The 24,174-nt window shown below is 29.7% G+C and overlaps 1 protein-coding gene across 2 annotated transcripts in view; it reads right to left on the reverse strand.

Annotated features, from left to right (window-relative positions):
• BRSK1_1 (Serine/threonine-protein kinase brsk1) overlaps positions 1–24,174 on the reverse strand; it is an 83,007-nt gene that overhangs the window by 17,556 nt on the left and 41,277 nt on the right. The window contains exons 11-14 of one of the 2 annotated variants that reach the window (XM_051213635.1): positions 23,781–23,945; positions 18,200–18,300; positions 7,966–7,986; positions 5,488–5,614 (exon numbers count right to left, since the gene is read on the reverse strand). In XM_051213635.1, coding sequence (XP_051069625.1) covers positions 5,488–5,614; positions 7,966–7,986; positions 18,200–18,300; positions 23,781–23,945 — 414 coding nt within the window. The remainder of the gene's footprint in view (positions 1–5,487; positions 5,615–7,965; positions 7,987–18,199; positions 18,301–23,780; positions 23,946–24,174) is intronic. The other variant, XM_035730365.2, reaches the window with a different exon arrangement.

Raw genomic sequence — 24,174 nt, forward strand, 5'->3', positions numbered from 1 at the left:
TTCACTACACTACGACTCCATTAGGACTTAGACTCAGTATCTTTAGCTCTTCTGACCAATGAGTCGGTATTTTCAATGGACGACATTTGAAATATAGTGTGGGATTATCCACAAAAACCCACTTTCTGATGATAATAATAATTATGTGCGCACTAGTGACTAGCTTCATGATCTTTTTACTGGAGTTCTAGTAAGAAGCCGTGACCAGTGGAGTTCAACCGTGTCTGTTGTGAGGCAGTGACTCGCTGAAGATGGTGGTGGACAGTGTCGGGATTTCATGTAGTGGTTTGAATTAAACATTAGCACCGTTGGATTCCGGCTCAGTGGTCTAGAGGTTAGGCGTTCACGTGCGACATTGAAGTTCCTGGGTTCGAGTCCCTTTGGTGCGCGATCGTGGATGCGCATTGCTGAGAAGTCCCATTCTAGGACGAAATGGCCGTCAAGTGCTTTCAAGTTTCCCATGGAGGCCTAGTTTTAATCGACTCATGAATTTAACTATTAAAATACTTTGCTGTTAAATGGGAATTTGTTTTAAGTTTATGGAGTAACGTAATTGACCTCATGAAATAACATTTAACAATTAATTAAAAGGTTAGCATCATAATAAGAAATTGAAGAATAAGTGTTCAGCGAAAGGTCAAACATTATATTAGTGGAAATATAGTAATTCTAAGAAATTTATTTTATAATCTCACTCTCTATTCCATTCATCTATACATAGACATAATTAAGGTCAAGCATTTATACAGTTTTTATCTTACAGCCACAATAATTTGTAAAATGTATGTTTAGAAAAAAAACACTAAGCAAAATGTGATTCTGACTGAAAAGGCATATCAATTGAAATTGTTACAAGAAATGGTCTTTGGTTAGAAATAGTATTTTAATATCTGGTGATTACTGAGTCTGGATAACCATTTGAAAATATTGATGAAATAAAATAGAACAATAATTATTATCAAAATTTAAGAATGGAACAAGGTAGTAAATTATAAGTTGAAAATTAGAATGTAACAAGAGGAAGTGTTTATTGAACAAATTCTTTGTTTTGTTTTTTATACATAACTTAAAATTCTTCATATTAATTCTTAAATGACATTTCAGTTATACAGAAATAAAGATCAAACGCATATAGTTTATCTTATCGATAACTTTGACGGAGATATTAGATTAATAATGTTATTTTCTAACCACGCATAAATTGCGTTTCGGGATATTAATATAATACAATTGATATACATAGTTCTCAAACAGTATTATTCAACTGTTCACTAAGAGAATAATTAAACACTGAGAACAAAATGAACTAACACTTAGTATTGTAATTCATGTCATTCTGTTGAGAAAAGGAAAATTATTAACAACAAATTTCGAATGTTATCACTTATAATACAACAATTAAAGGTCAAAATAACTGTAGAGTTTGTAAAAAGAAGTAAAACTTATCGATAATAATTTTTTTGCTTTAACATTGTTTATCTTGAAAAAATTTCGAACATCAAGATCACTTTTATCTTTAATTATCTACCATTTATAAATTGATCTCTTCATTAAACCTTTTGTTCATTCCTCAATAAATAATCCAGGATCAATATTATTAATGTAAACAATATATAAATTCTTAATAATAATAAGAAAGTAACATGAATAACTAATTCTGAAAATTATTTATGGATTCATTCGTTATTCAGTCTATTATATATATTTAATTATGTTGTGTTGTTCCACAGTAACAAATGAACATCTCTGTATTTTTTTCGTTCACTTCAAATTGTCATCTATAGATTGTGTTAGGGATACAAATAAAATCTTGTATTGTCTTTTATATACACAAAAAAGAAGAAGACGGAGAAACAGAGGAATTTACATGGAAGTTAAAACAAAACAAAAATTTCACTACATGTAAAGTATGTAAGAAATAATACTTCGCCGAAAATAGGTTATAAGCAAAGATAAAAGATGGTTAGCAGTCGAACACGGGACTTGCGTTTCGTCCTATTTAGGACTCGCCAGCTGGACGTACCAGAGTTGATGGTCACTCCGGAACTCGAACCTGGTACCGTTCGCCTCAAACACCATTGCGTTATTCGCTCAGCTACTGAGTCACCAGCTAGCATCCAACTCTGCTTATGATGCTTGTGACTTTAGGTAATGTCGAGGCAATCCGCACAGGATGCACATATACCAATAAGAGACTAATCAGTCGCAATCCTAAACGTCGATGAGAAGATTCAAACAAACAATACAAAAATGAACAAAAATAAGTTGTTTAATTTCTTCATTTCTAAACCGGTAAAGTTTTCTTTCTTTCCTGGCTTTGTTCTGAACAATATCATCGGCTCGTACTTCAAAGAGAAATAAGGTATTATAATTTCTCCACAATTGTCTAGCAAGCTAAATCAGACATCACAACACCTATATATATGTAAATATATAATATTCAGGATTGGTATTGATCAACTACTATTAATATATTTATCCATGTTAAATTGGTACAGTGATAAAGTTTTTTGATTACAAGTTTTTATTTATCCATTTGTACCGTGATTAGTAGTGGAATCCAAAGCACATATTTTATTTAATTAGCGACGATGATATACTCAACTGCTAAGTCTCAAATAGGATGAACCTCACGTTCTAGAATTCAATACTAGACATTTATTCTAAATATTCAATACAAAAAAGGTGAGTCTGATTTATAGGTATTAGTGTTGATAAAATCTTATCAAGTTGAATTAAAATATGAGGTATCTCATTTGAATATTGAATTCTAATTATTTGGATGACTGTTTTTAATTCGGTCAAACATATAGAACTACTTGGGTAGAGAATAGGTTTTAATTAGTTATCTGACTGATGTTTAAAAATGAATGAATCATTAGAGATCCTAATAAATGAACTGTTAGTAGATATGCTAGAATTTATCGGATTAACTTATTAATCTATTCATCAATATACATTTCGTTAATCATCAGTGATAGCTAGCCAGATTTATGCTTTTACTTAGCATATAATTTATTGATAGAGGGAAGTTATATGAATTTATTGAGTTTTAAACACCTTATCTTTGATTTTGTTGTTTATAACCAAGAAATGGTATCATAATGAATAACAGTCGTATTACTAAACTTTCAATATAAAACTATTAACACGATAACAGACCGCCTTTTCAGCGCAAACCACTCAAATTAGTATGAACAATCCAATCTATAGCAAAAAAAGAAAATTATAATCCTTAAAGTGAAAATACACCAAAAATGCTTAATTTTCTGTTTTTATAAAGCAAAAATGAAGAAAACTTATAATTGTATTACTTCTTATGTGCCCAACTAGTCTGTCAGTCTGTATAATCACGTGATTATGTGGGCAGATGCATCTTTGTCTACTTGTTTATTTGAATATTGCATAGTGTGAAAAATAAATCCACCATCAACGAAAGCTGATACAGAGTATTTTTATTGATCACGTATTAGTTCAGGGAACATGTGGTGTATTTGTATGTGTGTATGTATGAGAGAGAGAGAGGATACAATTTATGCCAAGGTTTGAAGAGAAGGCGAAATCATGAACAGAGAAGTAAATTAGCACAAAAAATGTCTAAACGAAACAATTTTTATGGACAAGGAAAAGAAAAAGGAGCGGCCAATTAAGGTTGTGATATATTAATCAGGTTATTTATGATATATATATATATATATATATATATATATATATATATATATATATATATATATATATATATATATATATATAATAATGCAGTAAGTACCCATACATACTTCAAATGAGATAAGCACAACTGATTTTACCATCATAATCATGAGCATCAACATTAAATTAGGCATAAACACTCGAAACATTTTATTAATGATACTGATATGCGTTGGATGAAAGAAAATCCATATTCAAGGATGTCACATGTACACAATATCAATTATTATGATAGCAAGTATAATAAAGATATTAATAACAGTAGACAAAAAAGATGCAGTAGTCCAGACAGCTACAACTACAAGTTTTATAAATAAACAAACGAAACATAAACATTTACAGGAAGAAGGAAGTGAAACCTGGCAAGTACAAAATAATCATAAAAAAGTGTGAAATTTAAGTAAAAGCTTAGATTTATTTGTTGAAAGGTAGAGAAATATAAGACTATATAGCATTAGAAAACCAACTGATAAAGTGATAAACATTATACCACAAAAAAGAGATTTCATTCTTTCTTTCTATTTTTTAAAAAAAATTTCATCAAAGCAACCACCATTGGGTTTTGCTTATACATACAAATATGGAAATATATATATTCATTTTTATGTTACCATTTTTCTATTATACCATAATATGTGTTCAAGTTGAATTAGAATATGGGAAAATTGCATAGTATTGACTATTCATGATTTCATTTATTTAATTTGTATATTTTAATGAATGAATTCATAGGTACCGAGTTCGATTAATTATCTTACATAATGGGTTATAGAAAAAAAATCAAGAACAAATCGATTGTTTGAAGTACACAGGACTAAAACTGGGAATATACTACTGTTATTACTACTAAGCTAACAAGTTTTGTTATCAGTATGGAGTTGTGTGAAGATTTTAGAACTTTATATCACGTACTGATCTTAGTAAAACTAACATCAAAAACTAGTAAGCACTGGAAAAGTTTCATCCCAGTATAAAACTTCTAACCCGTGCGTATCCACATCGCCATAGAAAATAGAGCCCAGGACCTTCGTTTGGCTTCTAAATCATTGAGCCGTCACCTAACGGTCTTAATGTCTAACTCAAAAGTGGCAAGCTATGGTTATATCTTATGGTTAGTTAATTTAACCAAGAGTTCAATTTATAACTAAGTGTACATTGAATCCGATTTTGTCGCATCAAAGCTCAGTAAAAATGTCAGGTCACTATGCAACTATTAAGAATATTGTAAACTTATGATTAGATTATTTTACTATGCTAATATATACTACATCTTTATGAAATATTCTACGAAATGAATGTGTGACTCGTTTTATAACAAATTCTATATTTCACATCACAGAGATGTCATACAATAATTGAATCAAAATCTAATAGCTACACACTTGTACTGCTTATTTAAAAATAAGCATGGAAGAAAACCTAACGATAAGCTTAAAAATATTTCCACTTCTCTATGTGTCATTCATAATCCTAAATTAATAAAAGTATAAATTAAAGAAAAAAAAGGAAATAAAATATGCAAAACACTTCCCAATTAAGAAACGTCTATCAATATTTACTTCGTAATTTTTAACAGATTTATTTAAACTAATGAAAGAAATCATATTTCATGTAACAATGTATAATATCAAACAGAAAAATGATCCTCAGAGTTCAATTAGTTCATAAAAAATATTCATTAATCATTATAAATTGACTTCAATATAAATCCCAATTAGATTATTTATAAGAAAAAGAACAAAAAACATACTAATATAAAATTGTAATCAAACTCACAATTTTTGTACAGCCAAACCACGACGACCAGATAATGGAGAACCTTCACTTAGGTTTCCAAGTGATAAACGTGATGAACCATTTAATGTTAGTTTTAAACTATCTATTCTTTTACGAGGTGGATCAGCTATAATTAATAAAAGAAAAAACAAACAAATCCAGCGGAAGAAATGAATAACTAATGGTTGTTGAAACAATAGAATTATAAAATTTAATAGTAATCATGTAGTTTAATTAGATTTAAACTTTGTTTACTACAATACAGACAATAATGGTGATCTATACATGAAATAGGCGCATACTTCAGTTGATATTTAGTAAGATCATAAAAGACACAACAACTAATAGACTCAATAGTGACTAAAACGACCATCTCGATTTTAGAAAATACAAAGTAGAAATAACGAATTCAATAACTCGCCTCAACGAATACTATTCTAAATTTGAAAAATTCATATATACATATACTCTAAAATGATAGCTAATGTCCATAAACCCAATGGACATTATTAATTTTGAATATCAATCGTAAACAGAGTCAAATAATTTTCTTCATCGCAATCAAAACGTAACTCCCACATGTGTAACCATAAAATCAAAACAAATACATTAAAATATTTTCAAGTGAATGAACGAAATAATTCATAAACTGTCCATACTCAGAAGAAAAAAGGAAATGAGTGAAACGAAATACTTATAGTGTAACTGACAGAGAAAAGTGAGTAGTTTAGTGGTCTGATAAGTATATATGAAAAAAACATAACAAAAGTAAAACCTTAACGATATACCACTTAATTTTTGGGTTTATCGATAGGCATTTTGTTCATATCAGTTTATAAGGTAACTAGTACAAGCACTAAGTACTGAAGTATGTCAATTAAATACCGACCACTTAATCAACCATATTAATGATAATGAAATAATCTCAATAGTTGAAAACATGAGTCAATTAATGCTAGATCACCATGGAAAACCTGGAAGCACTGGACAGCCGTTTCGTCCTATTGTGGAACTCCTCAGCAGTACTTCCAGGTTTTCCACTTTGGTCTAGCTTCAATTGACTCATGATCCCAACTATTAGAGTTACTATAATATCCACAAAAACCTCTTCTGAAAATGATATAAGACAAATCCTGTCCACAAGTAATAATAATAATTATTATCCAAGGAAATAAGGAGCAAATAAAAATTCAGGATTAAATCTAGTGAGAATTTTAACATGAGAAAATAAGATTCAAGTGTTTAAAAGAGCATCAATATTCACTCTGATAGGAAAACATAAGTGATGGATTTACGATCCTATTATTGCCTATTCCGAAAAGCATATAAATGGATTATATAATTGCGTCATTTACAAGGTGGCCAATGAAAAAGGTCTAATTCATAATCTGTATACATAATATTGTCTACAGTACGGGTAGTATTTATTCATCTGAAGCCATATTTTTTAGAGCCTTGAGATAAATGTTTATATCATAGGTCCCAGGCAAAACATGTCAAAATACGGCTCTAATTATGAAAATATCAAGTCCCAAAAATGAAGCTGAATGAATATGTTATTGTTTTAGGTGAATGATGAGAAAATGTGCACGCTTTTTACGACTAAAAATCCCTAACTTTCAGAGATCACAGAGAACTATGAAGTGAAATATTAAAATTTAAAATAAAGATTTTTATAATATTAATTTGCTATTTCACTCATCCTCCATGTAGAGTGTAAAGGACAGTTTGAGTGAGAAGGTTAATGATACTAGGGAGTTGCCTGAGCTGAAATGAGTGTAGCAGGATTCCATACCGGTTATTATTTCCCTGTCAAATTAACACCTAATAATGACAATAATACCTAACACATCGTTATATATCGTCGTATTCTTAGGATAGATTCGAAAGCAATCATGAATGATTAGATGATAACTATTCTCTAAAATAAGAGGAAGAATCTACGGATTATGTATAACATAGAATGATTAATGAATAGATTACAGAGATAAACTAAAGAATAAAATAAATTGAGTAAACAAATGTTTTGAACAATTTGTTAGACAAAAAATAATGGAATAGTAATATGTCAGTGAACAAAATTTGACAAAACCTTCTAACTGATAAACAGTGAGTGCAGACTTGAACCTTGTTATGAGCTATAAAAGCCTTGGATGAGAATATGAAATACCCAGGAAATGAATTCAAAAGTAGCATTAAACAAGATGTTAGCGCATGCATTTCAGCATATTTCTTCAGATATTACATTTTCTCTTGGAAGGATGTACAGTAAACGATAGTAAATATTTTTGATAAAAATAAATAAGCAATCCGTAACAGCAACTAAAATAATCAAGTCAAAATGGTCAACTGACAATACCAGGAATAAAAAATTACTGAAAAGAACATTATTTAAATAATTAGTGCAAAAGTGTAGTATTGTAATCTTAACATTAATAACACATACACAGTAGGGAAATGACAACAGTATATGGTTACCTTTTGCAGAACCTAGGCTTTCTATACGAGTAACAAAATAATCATTATTTGAGTTTAAAGCATTGTGATGAATCGACACATAATCAATGACAGGTGAAATACACCAAAATTGGAGAGAAGACAATTGACATTGAACAGTGGAGTAGAAGCATGACGATAAGAAGTAAACACGTATGCCGATGTGATTTTATGTCAACATCACCATCATCATTAGTAATGGGTAGAGAGGTGATACAGCCGAACGATGATCAAAACATCGAATGATTATTAGATTGTAATGCATGATTTTTTTATTCGCAAATTAATTTGTTTGTCAATTTCATTGTGAAATACAAAAAAAAGAACACAGAGAAAGTAAAAAGTTAACGAGCAACAAGCAAATACATGGAATTACGATTCATCACGAAAATAAAAATGAAACTCAACAAAAATAAGTTATCAAATAAACGATAAACAATGCACCATGTTCTTTCTAATTGAGCATACTTAACAAATAAAAAAACTCACCAATAACATTGTGGAATTAGTACACAAAACACAATAAAAATAATGTTATATGCAAATTATCGAATCCACTCAATGGTTCAAAACATGATTAATTTAATGAAGGAGCATAAAATAAAATTTTTAAAAAAAAGCAAGTTATAATGATAAATACAACAGTCAGTCAGTCAAGCAGTCATATCCGATGTGAAAACCGTCTTATATATACATGTATATCAGTTCACATTGTTACTTACACATTAGCAAAGTAAAATATTAGAATAGTTCAAGACAAATTTTCAATAGATTTACAGAAACAAGATAATAAAAAAAACAACAATAGACAGAAATAAAACAAAGTCTCATTATCACATAAGTGCATGCAATTTAATTTGATGTATTATGCACAAATGTTGAATAATTTATCATTCTGTTGTTATATTTTCGATTGGACAGATAAGACAGCCAAATGATTGACAGAGGAAAGTAGAACCTAACTGAAATATACCCAAAAACAACTAATAAATTGTGAAATTAACATATTTCATACTGTTATTATTATTATTATTATTTCCATTTCTTGATTTTCAATGAAAATCAATCTATAATAGGGATATACAAGTTGGATTTACTTACGCAACAGACTAAAATTTAACCATAAATTATTTGTATAATGTTCAGTATATACTAAGAAAAACAATTTTATTGACTTGTTAAAACATGATTATTTGTGATTAGTATGGTAATAGTGATGAAATGATCACTTAGTACGAAGGAGAAATACAAACATAGACAACTTTAAGTTATAAAAAAATAAATGAATAAATCACGATTCAAATTGTGCGAAAGAAAAAGGTGAGATTTGTTTAAGCTAACAATTAAGTTTGTACTTTTAATATAATGAAAATAAAATACCAGAAATGAATAAACATGATTATGTAATAAGAGCATTTTACAGTGGATAATCTAGTATTTTAAAAAGTGCCTGTAAATTAATGGGAAAATCAAAACAATATGGACGGATAAATGCCATAAAAGGCTGATCGATTAGTCTTTAAGATCGGCAATGTTAGGATTTAAAAGCAACGTTTCCAAATTAATTAAAATTTAACTTTTGTACAAGCCAGTGACTATTTGGATTCAGTAGCTAACTAGGTAACGCATTAGGCGTTCAAGACAAAAGATAATGGCTTTGAGTTTCGGTGAAAATATCAACACGGAGGTAGATGTACATTTAACTGAGGAGTTCCAAACAGCACAAATCGCACGTCCTGTATTCGTGTTAGCTAATATTCAATTGTGATTTAATGACAATATCGAATCAAGATCATATGATGAAAGAGACTGATCGATTGCAGACCTTAACAACAACAACGAGAAGATTCACACGTTTGCAAACGAAATATAAAAAAACACTTAAAACATTGATAGTAATTGAAAAGCGATTTTGCTTTATATACTTGGTTCTGACCGACGACTATTTGTGTGACAGCTATTGATGTTGACCAGCTTTGTAAACCGAAGAGACTCATGGTTTAAAACTAAAACCTATTACTTATATGTGAAGAGTTGTTAAAATTCATGTATCATTTACTGGATGAATATTTATTGCACTCTTTGAAGTTTTTAATGAGTAAAATGCATAAAGTGAAATAACGACAGGATTGAACTGCACAATCACGCATCTATTTAAAATTTTGAGAATTCTGTGGGGAAATATGAACAATGAATAAACATAACGTGATAGACTTTTACCCTATATAGCTTAGTATTGTAATTCTTCTGGTTACATCAACATCTTTGTTTCATGTTTTGTAGTGTTTGAATGAAAATCGTAAATTTATTGGTGAATCAGTTTTCATGAACGCATAGTTTAGCACAGGTATGTATTAACCAAGTTATCATATCACATTAATACAGTGAAATGAAATTAACAAGATGAATTACACAAAGGATGAAAGCAATTCAGTATCGTAAATAATAAGAACCATTGAATATTGAGAATATACTTCGAAAAAACAGAGTGGAAAGATATTTATAAAGGAATAGTAGAATTCAAGATCGAGAGGAAGGTAAAGAGTGAATGGACCTGTGATATTTTGGACGATGGTAACCCATATCATCTAGTCTGCAAACATCGATCGCAATTATCGCGCCAGCCCCAATTAGGTAATTTACATTTATCGATATGGCTCAGATCAATAGTTAATAACTTTATAAACCGTTTAGTGAGAAAAAATGCTGTTAGTATTCGTTAAAAAAATTGAAAACGAAGGTGTATAAGTATTATTATTATACAAGTTGGAAGTCTTAAACATGACATCCATAATTTGTATTGGAAAATCAAAATAAACGAGGAGACAACATAATGAAGTATGGTAACTAGTAGTATTGATTTTGAGAAATGATAAATTCTCACCATCGTTTTTATTGATACGCAAGTTTTATTTCCTATATTATTTATTCGATGTTAACCAATCTGTAAGCAAAGACAGACCGTTATTATTATTATTATTTTGAACTGTGTATATCATAGAGAATAAAGCAAAGTAAATCTACTCTCAGTAGGAATGTGTTTCTTTTTCTCATTCCATTTAGACTTCCAAAAGGAAAAAAATAATATTTGTGGCTAAAGCAAAAGTCGTGCACGTGAGTACATAACAGCGATGATAACAATAATAATAATAATAATAATAATAATAATATCAGCAATCACTGTATCATGCCAAAATATAATTGAGAACATGCAAAATGAACGTTTGAAAAAGATTAGTGTATGTAAGTATTTTTTAAAAAAAAACATCCAAAAAGTTCTGTTCAGAAAGTATAACTTGGGCAAAACAGAATGGAATAAAGAAACCGAATGAAACGTATGTACGCGTGTGTGTGTGTGTGTGCTAAATGGAGGTGAGAATGATAATATGACTGAATTACCAAACACTTGGAGGAATGAATGTAGGTAGCCAGTGAATCCGAAAAACATGTTTAAATAATGACAGAGATTAACAAGGTAGAGGATATTAGATAAACACAAAGTGAACACGGAAATAACACTGATTTTTTACAAATCATTTTATGAAAATTTCAATTAATTTTTCTCGAAACTTAATATTACGAATAAAAATGTTTAATGAAATTTAATCGATATCATATATTCAAGGATATTTTTAATAAGTAAAACAAACATGAATAGTAGTTATACTCCTTAAAAAAGCTTTGAATTAAACTAGTTCCTAAAGTAAGCATCTGAGTTTACTAGATGTATTTCTACAATGTCAAAATAGAATTTACAAACTCACTAATAAGTGATATATATACTCATTGTCTACAAAATTCAATCTTATTCTGAAATTTTAAAAAGTATACTTGTATAATTCAGTGGGCGAATTCATTAAATACCGACAATGCCCTGAAATCTTCAATAGGATATTTACAGTCTATGAGTGCCTGGAACCTTCAGAGAGAATGTTTCACCTATGTAAAATAATTTAAAGTGGACAGAAGAGGAATAAAGTTTCCTTTAATTATGAAGCAGGGCATTTTGTTTGTGCCAAAGGTACTGAAATTTGATAAACGCCAAAAGAGCACATTTATTTGAACCTATATTTTGTTAGTCAATAAACTGAAAATCTGATAAGACTCTTAGGATAAGTGTTCACTTTTTATTGTTACAGTAGTCCTAGAATAGCAGTTTACATAAACGCAGAGATAAAGAGAGAAATTCATCACAAAAATTCTTCCAAATATGATAGTTTTTTAGTTTTTGAGAAATGTAAAATAAATTTTCTGTGTAAATCTCTCAAGAACCGTGATGTACCAAACACATGCAAAAATGTGTGATACTATATTTCTACGTTGAGAAAAAAATGTCAAACCACATATATATCATGAAAATGAATCATGAACAGTGGTATCGTTTCACAGTTTGAAGTATTATTTGATGAATAAACTAAGGAAGTTGAATTAACGAATAAATTGAGCTAAGTAATAAATTACTAGTGTATTTAGTTAATGATAGTAACGTTTCAGTCCTCCAGAATTCAATAATAGAGAAGATAATGGTAATGAAATAAAATCTGTCACTTTGGTCAGGAAAAATTTTTTAAATATTAGAGTTTCATAAGAAACCAGTAAGATAAATTACAAAACATAAGGATCGTGCATCCCGATGAAATATCTGATTAAATATGATATTAATAATATAATTCAACTGATCCAAGACACTGAAAATGTATAAAAAACTGAAGAGATCTATTCTGTTAAACATTTACCAATCAATGACTGGTAGTAGTTTGGCAATGAAACGATTTTTTTTTGCTAAAAATCAAATCTTCACAGATACAAAGCAATTGGAACATTGAATGACCAGTTGGCTGCAATAATCTGATACAATGTAGGCACAATTTAAAATCTGACAAATAAACGTTATCTTTGGCTTACGCAACTCTAAATTCTTGGTTGTTTTTTTTATTTTCCTTCTGACTTGACAATGGAATAAATATGACAGTTAGTGTGAAAATTCTATGCATTGTCAATTGAACAATCATATGAAAAACTTACACATAAATTTGGATAATAAATATTCACCAAACTATTTAGTAGAATACATAAATAAGAGAATTTTTTCGAAAATTAAGTTTTAAAAAACTTCTCTGTGAAACAGTTTGCTTTGTTAAAAGGTCTATATATATCTTTTGAAAGATGCTTTGAATTAAATTGGTATCATAGTCTACAGTACTTTGAAAGGATAATCAATAACTCAGTTTTACTTCTCACATATCTTTATATAATCAATAAGACGAGAATATTTGACTTATAATTAATTTAATGACATTGAATGATAGTTACACCATACTTCAAGTCGATTGAATTTTGGATTTCAGGATTAGACCTCAACCTATGAAGGCTAACCGTGAGGTATTCGCCGCAATGTATGACGGTTCTATATTTGATCCCTAGAGGGTCGTATGAGAACACTTAGAAGTTGCATAGGTAAACTAAAGTGTCAGTCATTATTTTAAGCCCATAATGTCTTATTCTAGTTTTTGGACAAACCAATCTATTCATTCTACTTGAGTCATATTTTGACCTTGTCAATTATTCGCTTATCAGTCTTGACTATTTTTATATGAGCGTATATGTGTGTACACTTCATATCCCATGTCTCACCACATGTCTGTAGTTTATTTTGTCTGCCTATAAATATTGCGTAACGCCTGGATAGAAATGGAGTTGGCTTACCAGCCATCTCCCCTGCGCGTCATTTTGCTTTGTTCTATTACATTCACTTTACATACAAAATATATGTATTCAAAGTCCATTCTCGTTAATTGACTTATATAAATTCCGTTATTGACTAACGTGATTTAAGTCGATGATTGTACACGAGGATAGGCAATAACAAACATTCATACGATCTAATTGGAGTCAGATCCACGGGCCGCTAAAAAACAAAACGGCTATCCATTGCCCCATGGTACCTAAAATGAGATCAATCTGTGACGAACACAGCATATGATTTAATTCATTTTACAAGTAGATAACATAGTATGTTGAATATGATTTTAATTTTGAATGGCATTTAACCATTACCATTTTATTAATTACATATTGCAACAATTTAATTCCTTTTATCAAGGCTGTTCAAGGTACATGGTGTAAAACCTCATGTGACTGTTTTAATTATTGTCTGTGTGACTGTTAATAAAGCGATGGAAACAACTTTATCAACATATAATAATAACAACAATAATGTGGTAGTAGTAATGATAAATAATTATGATAAAGGATAAACAAATTACACTGATATTTTAATTTTTGAATGCGGTCGTTTTTATATTGTAGATTTTATTATTTAATCAATCGGAATAGAAATTCGAATATTTTTTTATTATTAGTTTATAGTGTATAAGTAAATTAAAAGAAAATAACCCAGATGTACTTTTAGGTAACTTGAACTTTAAAAGATAAGTTAATAAATACTTATTTTGGATAAAGAATATTTAATGACCGTAACTTTCACACGCTTTACTGAACTCAGTAAATAGATGAATTTAGGTTATGAAAATCAAAATTTGCAAAATGAAGATACATTAATCTTGTCCCTATTAATGTAATCTTTATTTATAGAAATAAATTTGTTGTGTCTACATTTATATTGTTCAAAATATTCGTTGAAGTTAAGGTCCTTTGCAGTCTTGTCGTTGTATTACATTTCGTCGAAACGACGTGTCGTTTGTATTTCAAGAATAAATGTTAATCCAAAGGGCGTTATTCTAGTAATCAAGCATGATGATCAACTTGAATGCTACACACTTTCGAGCAATTATTGCTGAATTTACAAGCGAGTTTTCATAATACATCATTCTTTTAATCTTAGCAGCCTTTACTGAAACAAATGACATTTTTTAAAGTGGTTCAATTTTTCGCTTCAGTTTGTTATCTCAATGAATAGTCTGAAATATTTCATGAATTCCAGAAAACGTTTTCTAGAATTTGATCGGAACGTTGATGTCGGATCTTTGCTATTAGTTCATCTGTTGGATTGACCAAGTAGATTCAAGTAATTTTATTGAAAAAAATTGACCAAAAATACAGTCAGTGGTACAACTTATCAACAAGATTATTCAATATAGAACATTTAATTAAGCAATTCTGACTTAACTGAATTCCCAACTTTTAAACAGTGAATATACACTAAAGATTAATTGGAGATCTAATTACATCTGATCATCAATGCAAATTAGTCAGCAGCGATGTTTATTGTTAGTTCTTTAAGTTCAAGGTTTAAAGGTCAATAAACAGTGAGCTAAATAGTCTGAGACCGAGTTAGTCAATGAGTCACATTATTGACTGTTCTTTGGTAGATTTTCAATCAGAATCTAAATGTCTTTTCGTCTATAAAGCTAAAAATTTGCCTGAAGACCCTGTAAACTTTAGGTACGGTATTTAAAAAGAATTCTATTCCTTTTAAGGGTGGTAAATGTTTTATTTAGGTTGTTAAGATGATGGGAAAAACAAATAAATAAATAAATAGAACTCAGTTGGTTTTCTTAAAATTTAAAACACACGTAAAATAGATTACAAATTAGGAAAATGAAATATTCATGTCAAAAGCAAATTACGTTTAAAACTGAAAACAATAATTTGAAATAAATAAAACGACAACACATAAGGTCAATTTTTTTCTAGTCAAGACAATAATGCAAATATCAGTATTTAGCGATGAAAAGGAACTTCAGTATGGAGTGATTAACAAACTTATTCTTATGACAGCATATCAACATTTGTATTTAAGGTCATACACAGTGATGTAAACCTAATCTGACCTTAGTTTAACTCAGTAGAAAACTGACTATTTAAGAAAGCATTTTGATATTTTGTATCTGTCATATTAAGATGACCAGATCGATATATTTGAAGCATTTTCATCAACGTTTCATATATATATATTCCCTTGGGTTATCCATTCAGGAACAGACTCGTGAATATTACAATAAGCTATCATCATTAACCAAAGAGCAACGATCGGTGGTCAACATGTATGGGTTTAAATAAATGCTTATTAATGTTATCTAAATTTAAGAACTTTGAACAGTAAAACGATGCAATTATTTCTAGTTGAACTAAGCAACTTGTATGTTTCACACCAAACTAATGATCATGAATTAATCTGTTAAGATACTGAAAAAGAACTGAAAAAGAAACATAGTGCGAATGTAAGAGAACTAGACGAAGGAGAAGAAAGATAGAGCAGATTGTTCAACCAATATTAAAATTCAATTGAATAAAAGTACATACCTAATAATTCAATTTTTATTAACTTAGAAATGCGCACAAAGGCCAACACAAACTCTTGTGTATTCATGAAACATAATGTATCATATTCATTATTTTAAATATAATTATTTTGCTGGAACCACTATTTACGATGTTTTAGATCATTGGAAGACGCAAATGCATGCATGCTTTTATGCAGTCCGTAGAAATCTGACAGACAGGTGTTTGAATGAACACAGGTTATCCACCTATCTAAATTCCTTTTAAATATGTTGGTCATACCAATGTTTAATGAATTTGATTTTTGAAAACTATAGACAATCTGAGTAGGATTCACAGCCCAGTCGTTTAGTGTTTCCTGACTTTCAGCAGTTTTTTCGATTTATGTTCACGTGTGATGAATTCTCACCTTCAAATAATACTTTTTATCAGTAAATTTTATTGTTTAGTAATTGGAATCAGTCAAAAGTACTGGTGAAAATAAGTGTGCTGGACAGCTGCTTCATGTCGGTATGGGTCTTCTAAGTAGTGTCCATCAAAGTATTTCCAGTTTACTGGTAGGTTCATTACTTTGATACCACTGAATCGTAACTCAAGAGTTCATATTTTCAAATTCAACAAGTGGTGAAGTGATTAAATAGCTTTACCATTCAGATTTCAACTAGTAGATCACAGGTTTGAATACTACTTAACATAATTCGATCTTAGAGACCAAGTAGTATCACTAGCTTTTACATGATTAATTCCATTTAAGCGTAAGTATTTATATCTGAGCTTAATAATTGACTTGTATCATCATAAAACTTCATATAACAAGAGATGTTTTATGCCGATTATCTAGTGACAACGGTGGTAGATGGTCCATTCCCCACGTAGCTGAACTTCATCAGAGCTAGTCGCTAGTGAAAACATGGTTACATTTTAGCTGAGAGATTTTCCACATTTTCATTGAAACGAAAACTAAAGTGTGATTTCTCTTACTTTTATAATTATGTAGTACAACCCTTAGATCGCAATTTATTATTACATCGTAAAAATAATTATAATCATTTAGATATCTTCACTAAGAGTCAATAACTTATGTAATTTGCAACAGATAATATTTCACATGAATTCATAATTGAATTGAAAATACAAACATCACTAAATAAAAAATGGACGCCACATTATTAAATTACCAACAATACTCTCAAAGTTAAATAATTTAGTACGTTCATTAAGTTTCATTCTCTTATGCCCGGATAGTAGTCAATTTTATGTTCTATCAGGAAATTCATTATAGCTAGTATTTATATACATTCATTACGTTAAAAATATTTTCCACATTCATTTTTCTATTAGTTGTTTGAATCTTTCCATTCACGTTTAGGACTGCAATTGGTCAGTCTCATTTTGGCATATGTGCATTCTGTGCGGATTGCCTCGATACTGCCTCAGGTTACAAGCATCACAAGCAGAGATGGATATTAGCTAGGGATGGAATCCAGGATGCGTGTTTCTTCCAATTTGTTACCAGTCAGCTGGATGTACCTGCATCCTTGCTACTGGGTCCGAGTCCCGGAGTGAACATCAACTCTGGTGTGTAGGTACAACCAAACTTTTCCACAGTTCATTTCAGTGATAGTAATTATTATTGTTAATTAAAATACGTATGTGACTGTTATTCTAAAGTAAGAAAACACTTAAAAAGGACTTTGTGTCAGGCGGCAGCAATCTGATATATATATATATATATATATATATATATATATATATATATATATATATGGTACACATCATGATTAAATAAATGATCGTAGAGAGAAATAAAAATATTTAGTAATCTTTCAATCTTAATACACTTGAAAAGACAATGAAAGACAACTATACGGATTATGATAGCTGAACACACATACTTGTGCATGACTGCATTTATAAACGTATGGACAACGCAAAATATCGATATTTTCATGGAGCTATACGAGCAACTTACGAGTACTACTCCTAGATCGAATCTCATCTGGATCATCCGAACTGGGATTTCGTAGTTTACGATCCAACAGGAGAAAATAAATAACTTTTTCAGTATTATGTCTATTAATTGGTAGAAAAAAAGAATAAATGAAAAAGTAAATAAATTCAAAAATAAAATAAAGTTTTCAATTTTTATCTCTGAGGTCCAAAACTGATTTTATCTTTTTCGTTTGGATACCAACAATAATCTTTACAAAACTATTTGGTTTAAAAACCAGTAAACACGAATCTGTATTTCGTTTATGAGTTACACTAAATTAAAAAATAGTCATATGGTTAAATTTGATTTTATCGTAATCTGTTGTAGACTTGTCAAGGTAATTTGAGTACTATCATTTCTTTATCAATTATGAAATACTTTCCAGCATATATATGTATAATATGAGACGTGTCATCGCTTATTTATATATATAGTAATCATGTACGGTCAAATCCTATATATATATATATATATATATATATATATATATATATATATATATATATATATATATCGTTCCCTTAACATAGAATATGGAATAGGGAAATATATTCATACTGACGTTTTCAAAAATGTTAGTGACATCCAACATAATAATCAGCGTGATATATATATGTGTGATTTATTGCAGTCAGTTGTTAAATTCATCATATTTTTTAAAACTATTAACTATATATATGATGCTGTATGAGCTATCATTATCCTACTTCGATTTTACAAGTATTTAAATCCTTTGAATATGAAAATCCTTCATTAAATTGGTATGTAAACATGTTCCACTATTGACTTACGCAAATAAGAAGCAATCGATTTTCTAAAGAGAGATGATAACGGATTCTTTCAAGACTTACCAACACAACAGAAAAAAAGGGTTTCTCTTATTTTAGTTTGTATACACATGATACAATTCTTTCCACAACTAAAAGAATGTTGATTCGTTAATAGATTATGAAATCTGTTTAATGAAAATACACTATGACTAGAATTATTAAGCACTTTTATACTTAAAATAGAAATGATTCTCCTAATATTCATCAGGTAACTAATTCAATAGTTGTTACACCATAGTCTTCTAAGACATTATTTTGGAGTTTGTTTAAAAAAAATTGTTACTCATGATTGAACAGTTATCAGCCTAATTGAAATAACTTGTATTTTTAATTTAATTTCGTTTCTAGTTGTCTAAGTGTTATAGTCACATGTTATGTTTAATGGAAGTTGTGAAAAGCCTCAGTATTTTCTTGATTATAAGTTGTTTTGTACAGGTATACACCAACAAAACCATTTTAATTGGTTGTTTAATATTTAAAATATTTTGTTGACTACTGTACACTTAAGTAGGAACAATATTGTGAAACCACATTCACTGCATCCTGAATAAAATAAGAGTGGAATGTACATAATTAAATTAGTTTTAAGTAATTGATTGATGAGAATAGTCAATTTCAATTTGAGTTATCAATATAATAAAACCAAATATAATAATAGTTGGTCATTCATTCGTAGTTCACGGTGTACGATAAAAATTCATTTGTTTTCTGATCATTTGTATTTACTATTCCCAAAATGAATAGTTTCATTATACTTAACTGACGATTTTCTAAATCTTGGACAACAGCTCCATGTATATGGAAAATACTGTTATCAACTTTATAACTTTCAGAAGGTATTAAGTCCATAACCACTTTTGCGTAAAGTGATTTCAAACAGAAATTATAGTACAAGTATTTTGAAAGCTAGGAATTATGAGTTCTAGACAGAAAAGACCTCCATGCCATTTTCATATGATGAGAATGTTTTCACAAAAGCATGCGGGTTGATGTGTTCATTCAGTGTTTACACTGGTGGTATGCGTAAAGAAATTGTAACCAGACGACTGGGGAGGTTTTAATTTTTTATTTATTGATAGGAATTAACCGCAGAGTCTTTAAACAAAAAGCAACATGTAAACTTTGTTTAATTATTGGCATTGTTTGAATAAATTGTACATATGAACTGTGATTAAAAAGATATAATGAGTATTCTAAGAAAACTATCGAATTTTGAGATCATTAGTACATACAAGTGATGACAATCTAACTTTAAGTATACAAGTAACTGAAAGCTATATAGGATGAAGAAAGATCCTTACAAGATACATTAAACTTCAACAGTGATTCAATTGATTCCAGACTATTGTTTACATTATATTCTATTGGACAGCACTTTCGATCGCTACACTCTTCAACATAGTGAAATAACTATATCTACTATGTCAGAGTTCACAGTTGTGTCTAAAGTATAACTTTTTCAAATATAAAGAAGTCGGTCATAATATTGCTTCATTGAATAATGTAAATATCTTAAAGTTTTTTCATAAAAACATCGAATGTATTGACTATTGCTTGTCTACTAAAAGCCTAGTAACACATCAATTGATTTGAAGCAGAAATGGATGATGAACAGCGGTGGGATTCAGGACACGCATTTCGTCTATCTCAGGACTCGTCAACTAAGCAAATCTAAATAGTCTAGTAAAATGGTATTTAATTTTACCTCATTATCTTAAAAAATAACAACTTCGGAAATTTCAATAATTTATCGAATGTCAAATTCATCATAACAATAATAACAGTAGTGCACTGGTTAAAAATGTATGAGATTTCATAAATCATCCAACTTCAAAATCTTATCTCTATTAAATATTTTTTGTTAACAAGTAAGCAGAAGAAATCTCTGAGGTACTTTTCTACAAAAATATAAGCAAACAAAACAGTTATGCTTTTTTTTCCATGTCTAAACAAAATAGACCACAATTAGTAAATACAGTGGTCACAAGACTGTGAATCACAATTTTTTTACAAATATGGATCAATCACAAACAAAATCATTTCTAACATCTATTATTAAATATGTATGTTTCAATAAGAAACACTTCCTGATTTTATATATAATAGTCGTTATTATTATTTTTTTATTTATCTTATCTTTGTTTCGAGGTCCAGCATTTCTTACAACTAGATCTGGACATTATGAAATGAAGTTTAACCATTTTTCAAATGTGTAAAACATCATTTGAATTAGTTTAATTGAAAGGTTTAAATAAGACAAGAGTACTTTTTTCTTTAAAATGTACAGATACATATATATTTTGTGAAAAAGTGTACAAGACATTTATTTCTCTTTAACTACTCAAACTAGTTTGCGAAAATCTTTCATTGTTTAACACAATTAAACACTCAATTATTGATAAAAGCACTTGATTTTTGTGGTAAATGATTGAGTAATAAATTAGATATATTCGTGCTACTTAATGATTTAACAAGCTTTCATGAGAAATATCTCGTTGAAAGATAAGTAACTTAATGTGAATTGAATAGTTGTGCTACATTGTTCAATACGATAACTTATGATTATTGATTGGATTTAAAAAGAAACTATGAAGTGATGAAAATTATTTCAGGTGTTACAGTTCCGTAGCGAATAAAAGCAAACAAACAAATTTCTCTGAAGTATAATGTTATATTTGGAACTGCCTACCACCTACGAAGTATTAGGTATTTAACGTCGATTCTAATGATTAAGAAGATAGATTACAATAATTGTAGATAAGAAAAATAATTATGATGTATGACAAAACAGTGACTGTTCCAATTACAAGACATATATATATTCCATAATTCTCAGTGAATTGATTATTCATTTCCATAATTTTTATCTAACAATAAGAATATAAATTAACCGTTTTTTCTTCTTCAACAAAGTGAATTTATTATTTAAAACTTCATTAGATAAAGTTGATTCCATTGAGTTGATTACGATATGCGATTCACGAGTCAGATTAAATCAATAAATAAATTTTCTCGAAGTACATTAGTTTTCAGATAGTAAACTGAATCCGTAAATAAAATGAATATGTATAGTTTTTGATTGAGATCATGAACCGATTGATGTTAGACCACCATAATTGAAAACCTGGAAGCACTGGACGGCCGTTTCGTCCTATTGTGGGACTCCTCAACAGTGCGCATCCACGATCCCGCTCGCGGGATTCGAACACAGGGCCTTCGGTCTTGCGTGCGAACGCTTAACCAACTGGACCATTGAGCCGGCATCCAATGGTGATAGTTTCTAACATCAACCAATCCACGAAATTGCGCGACCAACTTCCGTTGTACTGAGGTAGATAGTATTAGTTTTTATTTAACAAAGTTCAACCAGTCGGTCAGTCAGGTAAAAGCAATGTGGAATTCGGCATTTACGTTGAGATGGTGATGAAGATTTGTAGCTCTAGTGAATAATGTAGATAGAGTTTTGCTCTTTGAGCTGTTGTTGTTCTTTTGAACAATTATAGCTACACGACCAAACCATCCAACTCACAAAACGAAACTCCACCTGGGCATATGTGTATTATATTACGATGTGTCCGACCATAGTACTATCATAATATACAATTCTCTCATATATATAAGCCCAAACCAGTTACTTGAGTGGACAGATCAAGAGTGAAAAAGAAGCTTTAATGGGTAAAGGGGATAGAAAGATATATATATTTCTTAGGAATAAAAGCCACATGAGGTATGTTTTGCTTCTTAGAAAGGGAAGCCAAATCTTGATCATTAGTATGCGATAGTCATCTGAATGGTGTCCGATAGTCATACTGTATCAACGTCTGCATTATTTTAATATAGTGAGATAAAATTATCAAGATGGGTCAGGGTAGTAAAATTATCAACACAATTGCTGGTAGTTGAAAATGTTAAGCTTGTACAGTATGATATCAGAAGGTAGAATAAATTTGTGGAATAAAAAGTATAGAATAATTTTAGAAATCAAAATTGATTGGAAAACAAAGAAATAATCCACTTGCTCCATATATAACAATTCTGAATCATGTTACCCAACACCTTAAATCATTGGTAACGGTAATCACGGAGATTTAAACAATGTCTCCGGAATCTATCTACACGTTAGCATGTAAGCATAGGGTTAAGAATAATCGTGAACAAATCGTGATTATTATATAGTCCTGAACTAAAGAATCTATATAAATTCTTTTTTTATTAGTTGTTCAGATCTTTCCATTTATGTTTAAAACTGAAATTTATCAGTCTCTTATTGGCATATGTGCATCCTGTGCAAGCTGCCTCGATATTGCCTTAATTCACAAGCATTGTAAACAGAGATGGACAGCAATCAGCACTGGATGCACATATGCCAATAAGAGACTGATAAGTTACAGTCTCAATCACCGATAGAAAGATTAAAACAAACAATACAAAAATGAATAAAAGCTTCATCCCATTGCACGAGCTAGTGAATATCCGGATTCAGTAGCTAAGTGGATAACGCGAAGGCATTTGAAGCGAATGATACTGGGTTCGAGTTCCAGTGTGAACATCAAATTTAGGATGCAGGTTCATCCAGCTGACAAGTCCTAAATAGGATGAAATGAGCGTCCAGAATTCCACTGCTAGCCACCATCCATCTCTGCTTATAATCGATATAAATATACTGTTATGCAAAAAGCACACACTAGAGATAAGAAAAAAGGAAACAAGAGCAATATTTTCGAACTTACACTGGAGATAATAATTCTTCAACTAATCTTTCTTGATCGCGAAAACATTGTAAGGAAGTCATTGTAGAAAATATATCAGGATCTATATCTGCACGTGTAGGAATAATAGCAGTTTGTACAGCTTGAGTCATTGGCAGCTCCAAAGGTAAAGGTGTATTTTGATCACTAAAGGTAAACAAGTAAGTAATATGATTAGTAATAATAATAATAGTAATAATAATAATAATAATAATACCAAACTCAGAAACAATAACGAGTACAAAATTAAATAAGGCTATTATTTAATAACATTCCGCAAAATTTGTTTCTTTCTTGTTGGTATTTACCTAACGTTTAATCTTTTCCACTTTCTTATATCCATTCAATACGGATACGCATTAAATAGGAAAATGTT

This window comes from Schistosoma haematobium, chromosome 3 (assembly GCF_000699445.3).
Source record: "Schistosoma haematobium chromosome 3, whole genome shotgun sequence".
Lineage (NCBI taxonomy): Eukaryota > Metazoa > Platyhelminthes > Trematoda > Strigeidida > Schistosomatidae > Schistosoma > Schistosoma haematobium.